The sequence below is a fragment of the Ranitomeya imitator genome, chromosome 2 (assembly GCF_032444005.1).
Source record: "Ranitomeya imitator isolate aRanImi1 chromosome 2, aRanImi1.pri, whole genome shotgun sequence".
Lineage (NCBI taxonomy): Eukaryota > Metazoa > Chordata > Amphibia > Anura > Dendrobatidae > Ranitomeya > Ranitomeya imitator.
This window is the reverse complement of record NC_091283.1, coordinates 467,741,513-467,751,109: the sequence shown is the minus strand read 5'-3', so window position 1 is coordinate 467,751,109 and position 9,597 is coordinate 467,741,513. Positions and strand designations below refer to the sequence as shown.

At 47.2% G+C, this 9,597-nt stretch overlaps 1 protein-coding gene across 1 annotated transcript; it reads right to left on the bottom strand.

Moving 5' to 3' along the window:
* Nucleotides 1-14: 14 nt before the first annotated feature.
* Nucleotides 15-1,715, bottom strand: LOC138666692 (uncharacterized). The gene has a single exon (XM_069754875.1). The coding sequence runs from the start codon at nt 1,713-1,715 to the stop codon at nt 15-17; it is 1,701 nt and encodes a 566-aa protein (XP_069610976.1).
* Between the last annotated feature and the right edge of the window lie 7,882 nt (nt 1,716-9,597).

Genomic DNA, 9,597 nt, shown 5'->3' with positions numbered 1-9,597 from the left:
GAATCAGGGATAGGTCATTGTAAGGGACTGGAGGGGGCGGGGACTGGGGAGGGGGCGGAGACTGCGATTGAATTTGATTGCACAAAGAGTTCTTCTGCGCCGGTCACGTCTGGCTGTAGGGGGCTGCATGGAGGGTCTGGGATGATTGCTGTGGGGGGCTGCATGGAGGGTCTGGGATGATTGCTGTGGGGGGGCTGCATGGAGGGTCTGGGATGATTGCTGCGGGGGCTGCATGGAGGGTCCGGGATGATTGCTGCGGGGGCTGCATGGAGGGTCCGGGATGATTGCTGCGGGGGCTGCATGGAGGGTCCGGGATGATTGCTGCGGGGGCTGCATGGAGGGTCCGGGATGATTGCTGCGGGGGCTGCATGGAGGGTCTGGGATGATTGCTGCGGGGGCTGCATGGAGGGTCTGGGATGATTGCTGCGGGGGCTGCATGGAGGGTCTTTGATGATTGCTGTGAGGGGCTGCATGGAGGGTCTGGGATGATTGCTGCGGGGGCTGCATGGAGGGTCCGGGATGATTGCTGCGGGGGCTGCATGGAGGGTCTTTGATGATTGCTGTGAGGGGCTGCATGGAGGGTCTGGGATGATTGCTGCGGGGGCTGCATGGAGGGTCTGGGATGATTGCTGCGGGGGCTGCATGGAGGTGGAGGGTCTGAGATGATTGCTGCGGGGGCTGCATGGAGGGTCTGGGATGATTGCTGCGGGGGCTGCATGGAGGGTCTTTGATGATTGCTGTGAGGGGCTGCATGGAGGGTCTGGGATGATTGCTGCGGGGGCTGCATGGAGGGTCTGGGATGATTGCTGCGGGGGCTGCATGGAGGGTCCGGGATGATTGCTGCGGGGGCTGCATGGAGGGTCCGGGATGATTGCTGCGGGGGCTGCATGGAGGGTCCGGGATGATTGCTGCGGGGGCTGCATGGAGGGTCCGGGATGATTGCTGCGGGGGCTGCATGGAGGGTCCGGGATGATTGCTGCGGGGGCTGCATGGAGGGTCCGGGATGATTGCTGCGGGGGCTGCATGGAGGGTCTGGGATGATTGCTGCGGGGGCTGCATGGAGGGTCTGGGATGATTGCTGCGGGGGCTGCATGGAGGGTCTTTGATGATTGCTGTGAGGGGCTGCATGGAGGGTCTGGGATGATTGCTGCGGGGGCTGCATGGAGGGTCCGGGATGATTGCTGCGGGGGCTGCATGGAGGGTCTTTGATGATTGCTGTGAGGGGCTGCATGGAGGGTCTGGGATGATTGCTGCGGGGGCTGCATGGAGGGTCTGGGATGATTGCTGCGGGGGCTGCATGGAGGTGGAGGGTCTGAGATGATTGCTGCGGGGGCTGCATGGAGGGTCTGGGATGATTGCTGCGGGGGCTGCATGGAGGGTCTTTGATGATTGCTGTGAGGGGCTGCATGGAGGGTCTGGGATGATTGCTGCGGGGGCTGCATGGAGGGTCTGGGATGATTGCTGCGGGGGCTGCATGGAGGGTCCGGGATGATTGCTGCGGGGGCTGCATGGAGGGTCCGGGATGATTGCTGCGGGGGCTGCATGGAGGGTCCGGGATGATTGCTGCGGGGGCTGCATGGAGGGTCCGGGATGATTGCTGCGGGGGCTGCATGGAGGGTCCGGGATGATTGCTGCGGGGGCTGCATGGAGGGTCTGGGATGATTGCTGCGGGGGCTGCATGGAGGGTCTTTGATGATTGCTGTGAGGGGCTGCATGGAGGGTCTGGGATGATTGCTGTGGGGGCTGCATGGAGGGTCTGGGAAGATAATAATAATCTTTATTTATATAGCGCCAACATATTCCGCAGCGCTTTACAGTTTCAAACACAACAGTCATAAGTAACAACGTTAACAATACAATAATTAAAGCAAAATAAGACGACCCTGCTCGTGAGAGCTTACAATCTACAATGAGGTAGGGGAGATACAAAGTACAAGTGTGTATTTACAATGATGTATTTACAATGATGGTCCAGCCATCTTCAGGGGGTGGGGGATAGATGGAGGTAGTGAATGGGCTACACACACAAACATAACATAACTTTGATTACTGAATGTGATAGCCCGCTCTGAACAAATGTGTTTTGAGCGAGCGCCTAAAACTATGCAAATTGTGGATGGTCCTAATATCTTGGGGTAGAGCATTCCAGAGGATTGGTGCAGCACGGGAGAAGTCTTGGAGTCGGGAGTGAGCGTTACGGATCAGTGCAGAGTATAGTCGAAAGTCATTTGCACAGCGCAGCGGTCGGCTAGGCCAATAGAAATGAGGGAGGAGATGTATGGGGGTGCCGCATTGTGGAGAGCTTTGTGGGTGAGAACAAGTACTTTGAATTGTATCCTGTAATGAATGGGCAGCCAGTGTAATGACTGGCGAAGAGCGGACACGTCCGAGTAACGATTAGCCAGATGGACGACCCTGGCTGCTGCATTAAGGATGGACTGGAGAGGGGAAAGTCGAGCGAGGGGGAGGCCAATTAATAGAGCGTTACTTACAGTAGTCCAGGCGGGAGTGGATCAGGACGACAGTGAGAGTTTTTGTTGCTTCCATGGTGAGAAAAGGGCAGATTCTAGAGATGTTCTTTAGGTGTAAGCTGCACGAGCGGGCAAGAGATTGTATATGGGAGGTGAAGGAGAGATTGGAGTCAAACATAACACCCAGACAGCGCGCCTGCTGCCGGTGTGTTATTATGGTGCCACCCACGGAGAGGGAAATGGCAGATTTAGGGAGGTTAGTAGAAGGCGGGAGCAGAAGTTGTTCAGTATTGGAGAGGTTGAGTTTCAGATAGAGAGCAGACATGATGTTGGAGACTGGAGGCAGACAGTCAGTGGCGTTCTGTAGTACAGCGGGGGTAAGGTCAGGGGAAGATGTGTATAGTTGTGTGTCATCAGCATAAAGATGGTACTGAAAGACAAATCTGCTGATGGTCTGTCCAATTGGGGCCATGTAGAGAGAGAAGAGAAGGGGGCCAAGGACTGAGCCCTGGGGTACCCCAACAGTGAGAGGAAGAGGAGATGAAGTGGAGCCAGAGAACAGAACACTGAAGGAGCGGTCAGAAAGATAGGAGGAGAACCAGGAGAGAGCAGTGTCCTTAATGCCTAGTGACTGGAGCATAGACAGTAGGAGAGGGTGGTCAACAGTGTCGAAAGCTGCAGAAAAGTCGAGGAGAATGAGCAGAGAGTGGTCACCGTTACGTTTTGCTGTCAGAAGGTCATTGGTCACTTTGATGAGTGCAGTTTCTGTCGAATGTAGGGGGCGGAAACCGGACTGTGAAGGTCTAGGAGGGAGGGAGTGGAGAGGTAATGGGTAAGGCGGGAGTATATCAAGCACTCCAAGAGTTTAGAGATGAAGGGGAGATTGGAGACTGGTCTGTAGTTGTTTGTGCAAGATGGGTCGAGGGTGGGTTTCTTTAGTAATGGAATAATGATAGAGTGTTTGAGGGAGGAGGGGAAAATGCCAGAGGAGAGGGAGAGATTAAAGATTGTAGTTAGGTGAGTTGTGACGACTGGAGAGAGAGACTGGAGGAGGTGTGAGGGAATGGGGTTGGTAGTGCATGTAGTCGGACGAAAAGAAGAGAGGAGCTTGGACACTTCTTCTGTGATGGGATCGAATGTGGAGAATGTGCTAGGGGAACTGCAGGGAGGAATGGGAGTCACTGAACTTGGTGATTGGGAGCGGATTTCCTGACGGATATTGTTTATTTTCTCTATAAAGTTGGAGGCCAGGTCATCAGCACAGATGTCTGTGATAGGGGCTTGTGCTTTTGGCCTGAGGAGGGAGTGAAAGGTGTCAAAAAGTTTCTTGGGGTTAATGGATAGTGAGGCGATCAGGGTGGTGAAGTAGGTCTGTTTGGCGAGGTGAAGGGCAGAGTTATAGGTCCTTAACATAAATTTGAAGTGTATGAAGTCTTATGGTGTGTGAGTTTTCCTCCATAAGCGTTCAGCACACCTAGAGCATCGCTGGAGAAATCGGGTTTGCGATGTGAGCCAGGGCTGTTTTACTCTGTGTTTGGAGGTTCTGAGGGTGAGGGGAGCTACTTGGTCCAGGGTGCTTCTAAGAGTGTCATTGAAGTGATGTACAGCCAGATCAGGACAGGAAAAAGAGGAGCTTGGGGACAATGATGAGCATAGGGAGTCTGAAAGTGTATGAGGGTTAATGGCTTGTAGATTTCTGACTGAATGGTATGTAGGAGGGTGCTGAGGTGAGCAAGGAGTTGTGGGTGTGAAGGAGAGAATGTTGTGGTCAGAGAGGGGAAGCGGTGAGTTATCTAAGTAGGAGATTGAGCTGAGCTTGGCGAAAACCAGGTCCAGGGTGTTACCGTCTTTGTGTGTTTCAGAGGTTGACAGCTGTGAGAGCCCTAGAGAAGTGGTTAGTGATAGAAGCTGGGATGCAGATGTGGAAGTGGGGCTGTTTATGGGGATGTTGAAGTCTCCCAGGATAAGGGTTGGTAGTTCTGAGGACATGAAGTGCGGCAGCCAGGCAGAGAAATGGTCCAGGAAGTGGGTGCGTGAGCCTGGGGGCCGGTATATGACCGCTACTCTGAGGGAGAGGGGACGGAAGAGCCTGATGGTGTGGACTTCAAAAGAAGGGAATGAGAGTGACGGAACTGGGGGGATGACCTGGAAAGTGCATTGTGGGGACAGGAGTATGCCGACTCCACCACCATGTCTGTTTGTGGGTCTCAGGGAATGAGAGAAATGTAAGCCACCACGGGAAATGGCAGCAGGAGTGACAGTGCCAGAATCCAGGTTTCCGTGAGGGCCAACAGATTAAGAGAGTTTTTCAGAAAGTAATTGTGTAGGAAAGGAAGCTTGTTGTATACAGACCATAGATTTCAAAGGGCACAATTAAAAGAAGGAGGAGATGAAAGAGTGCAATTAATATTAGTAAGATTGCTGAGGTTTCGATGTAAGGTAGGGGTTGAGGTTGGTGGATGGTGGACCGGGGTTGGGGGAGATGTCTCCTGAAATCAGTAGGAGTAGGAAAATAAAGAGCAAGTAGTTTTTGGAATTGTATAAAGGTTTTTTGTGCAGTGTGTTTGGGCAAGATGGACTGAGCTTTTTCAGGAAGGTGAGAAGTGAATGGGAGCTGTACATGGGAGAGGGAAGGAGTGAGGAGCTGATGTATATGAGTCTTGATGGAGAGGGGATTGGGAGGTGCAAGTGGATTGCAAGGGAACATAGGAATAAAGCACATGGATAGATGGGAGAGCAGAATGTGGTTTACCTGACTCCTGCCCTGACTAAGTGCCATGGAATAACTGCTGTATCACGACGCTTATCTTCGTGACGCTTTGCTTCTGGGACGCTTGCGTGCACCCCTAAGGATGTTTCTAAATTTATAGTCCAGACTGCTGGGTCAGAAGAGATGGATTGTGGGAACTGGTTGAGGCTAATTTGGCAGATGGGGCCAGCACACCAGGGCTTTTTTTTTTTTTTTAAAGATGATCAAAGACATTCAGCCTGGTAACATCTATTTTAACAGCTTCCACCAGTTAAGATCTACACTGATCCCAGTCATGGATATGCAACAGTGAGTTTCAGGGTATTTGCACACGCTGCGGATTTTGCAGTATAATGTAAACCTATGGGAAACGAAAGCCGCAGTGCACATGCTGCGGAGAAAACCGCGCAGAAACGCAGTGGTTTACATTCCGCAGCATGTAAATTCTTTGTGCGGATTCCGCTGCGGTCTTACACCTGCTCCAATAGAAAACTGCAGGTGTAAAGCTATTAGACACCGTGGGATCTCACAATTAAATATTAAACTCTACACATACTATACCACAAAAACCCCAATTGTGAACTTAATCAATGAGGCAAAGAGTTTTTTTATGAAAATATAAATACTTTATTACAAAATTCAAAATTTCACATATGAGAGGATAGAGTACCACACACCAAACAGGTGTAATAGGGGAACAAAAAACAGGTCCATAATAAATGACAATTTCCATAACATAAACACATTCAATATATGTTGTTAGAAGGCCCAGACCATAGCGACGGTTTTTGTATATATATGGAAGTGTTTTGTACAAAAGGCAGTTTTAGCAATAAACCATAAGAACCCAAATGCTATGTCTGACCCTTTAAGGAAAAGCACTTAAAAGGGCAGTGTTATTTATAAACCTCTACGCTAAACCATAGTGCTAATTATAGCACCTGGGAAACTTAGTGAGCAGGCTGCAAGTGCAGCATAATGACTCCACTGATAGTGCTGGTAATAACATAACTAATATGCCCAATATAACTTACTTTTCTAATAAGGACCTGGACCCCCACCTGGCGCCTCGACGCGCGTTTCGCCGATCTTCTTCAGGAGGCGTGGCTTACTATTGATCTCACATCCGTATATATGGTACTAGGGGACCAATGAGGGAGTCCTATTGCAAAATGATATCAGCCGATGTGCGGCGCATGCGCGAATATTCCCGGCCCCACACGGACACTTCCTCCTTCGCTCCTGAAGCGCAAGCGATCCACCGCTGCCTAGCAGCGGGGGACGCCGGCGCGTCACTTGAGCGAATCGGGAACATCCGGGCTCGGGAATCTCCAGGCATGCGCACTAGCTGAAAAGGAGGACTTAGACGGCAATCCATACCATAACAATGGCTACAGGAAATGATTGCCCAGATTTTAAAGCTATACCCGAGACAGTATAAATACTGATAGGTATGTGGGCAAGAATATATAAAAACACTGGGAGCTGGTCTAGTACTGTCAGAGATGAAGAACCCGCATAATTATAACATATCAATTATATATATACAAAAACTACACAATATATATAAACAATATCCATATTGAATCACAATTGTAAAACAACATTAGATGGTGTATATTACATCAAATGTACTATAATCTAATGTACTATAATTTAATCACATATTACATCTAATGTGCTAACATTTAATCATGTAAAACCATACAGGATACCCCAAATATATGGCCAATAAATAAATCTAAATATATATAGAAACAATTATACAAACAATAATATAAATATATAATAAGCCATATTTAATTATGAAAAAATAGTGATAGGCCAAACAATAAGACCATACAAAATCAATAAGGTGAGAATTATACAGTGGGGCAAAAAAGTATTTAGTCAGTCAGCAATAGTGCAAGTTCCACCACTTAAAAAGATGAGAGGCGTCTGTAATTTATATCATAGGTAGACCTCAACTATGGGAGACAAACTGAGAAAAAAAAATCCAGAAAATCACATTGTCTGTTTTTTTAACATTTTATTTGCATATTATGGTGGAAAATAAGTATTTGGTCAGAAACAAACAATCAAGATTTCTGGCTCTCACAGACCTGTAACTTCTTCTTTAAGAGTCTCCTCTTTCCTCCACTCATTACCTGTAGTAATGGCACCTGTTTAAACTTGTTATCAGTATAAAAAGACACCTGTGCACACCCTCAAACAGTCTGACTCCAAACTCCACTATGGTGAAGACCAAAGAGCTGTCAAAGGACACCAGAAACAAAATTGTAGCCCTGCACCAGGCTGGGAAGACTGAATCTGCAATAGCCAACCAGCTTGGAGTGAAGAAATCAACAGTGGGAGCAATAATTAGAAAATGGAAGACATACAAGACCACTGATAATCTCCCTCGATCAGGTGCTCCACGCAAAATCCCATCCCGTGGGGTCAGAATGATCACAAGAATGGTGAGCAAAAATCCCAGAACCACGCGGGGGGACCTAGTGAATGAACTGCAGAGAGCTGGGACCAATGTAACAAGGCCTACCATAAGTAACACACTACGCCACCATGGACTCAGATCCTGCAGTGCCAGACGTGTCCCACTGCTTAAGCCAGTACATGTCCGGGCCCGTCTGAAGTTTGCTAGAGAGCATTTGGATGATCCAGAGGAGTTTTGGGAGAATGTCCTATGGTCTGATGAAACCAAACTGGAACTGTTTGGTAGAAACACAACTTGTCGTGTTTGGAGGAAAAAGAATACTGAGTTGCATCCATCAAACACCATACCTACTGTAAAGCATGGTGGTGGAAACATCATGCTTTGGGGCTGTTTCTCTGCAAAGGGGCCAGGACGACTGATCCGGGTACAGGAAAGAATGAATGGGGCCATGTATCGTGAGATTTTGAGTGCAAACCTCCTTCCATCAGCAAGGGCATTGAAGATGAAACGTGGCTGGGTCTTTCAACATGACAATGATCCAAAGCACACCGCCAGGGCAACGAAGGAGTGGCTTCATAAGAAGCATTTCAAGGTCCTGGAGTGGCCTAGCCAGTCTCCAGATCTCAACCCTATAGAAAACCTTTGGAGGGAGTTGAAAGTCTGTGTTGCCAAGCGAAAAGCCAAAAACATCACTGCTCTAAAGGAGATCTGCATGGAGGAATGGGCCAACATACCAACAACAGTGTGTGGCAACCTTGTGAAGACTTACAGAAAACGTTTGACCTCTGTCATTGCCAATTAAAGATATATTACAAAGTATTGAGATGAAATTTTGTTTCTGACCAAATACTTATTTTCCACCATAATGTGCAAATAAAATGTTAAAAAAACAGACAATGTGATTTTCTGGATTTTTTTTCTCAGTTTGTCTCCCATAGTTGAGGTCTACCTATGATGTAAATTACAGACGCCTCTCATCTTTTTAAGTGGTGGAACTTGCACTATTGCTTACTGACTAAATACTTTTTTGCCCCACTGTATATACCATACAACTGTTAATAATTAAATAATAGAGTGCAACCATATTGATTACAATATAATCAGTTATAAACTCCTAGAGTAAACACTATATAATATTAAAAATTATGCTTGATAGTCCTTCAATCCAACGAGTTTTTTCACAGAAGGCCCGCTCACATCGTCCACAACCACAAATTGATCACTCAAATGTATAAGTAAATATATCTAAGAAAACAAAACAAAATGTAAATATAAAACCTAAAAGCAGAAATATAAAACCATAAACGGACATGATATAAAATAAAATAATTATACATATATATACCCATAGTAAGTAACATTTCAAAGGAAGGAATCGAATCCATGGCTCTCATTCAATCCATAAGGGACCAAAGTGTTCAGCCTGAAAATCCAACGACTTTCCACTTGAGATAGTACTCTGAACAAATTCCCTCCCCTAATGCCTAAAGATACTTGGTCAATTGCCATAAACCGAAGATTGCTAGCATCAGAATTGTGAACAGCCTTAAAATGTCTAGCTAAGGTTTTTAGTTGTTCATTCTCCTTTGCATCTTTGGATTTTTCTATATCGCGAATATGTTCGCGTACTCTAATACGGAATTCCCGAGTAGTCATGCCAATATAAGATTTATTGCAAGAGCAATAAGCCAGATAGATTACTCCCTGCGATGTGCAAGTAAGATATTTACGAATTAAGAAGGTGCGTGATTTGTCAGAGTTATGAAATTCTTTACTCTTGACAGTATTCGCACAAGCCTTGCATTTTTTACAGGGGAAGAAACCTTGTATCTCACCAAAAGGATTCATCTGAATAGATTTTTTTGGACCATAATGACTCCTCACAAGTAGATCAGACAGATTTTACAGCCGATGTGGAAGCGTTGTACACGTCAATTAGACAT

Excerpts from the sequence above, each read along its gene's own strand:
- LOC138666692 (XM_069754875.1), bottom strand. The coding sequence starts at position 1,715 with ATGCAGCCCCTCACAGCAATCATCAAAGACCCTCCATGCAGCCCCCGC.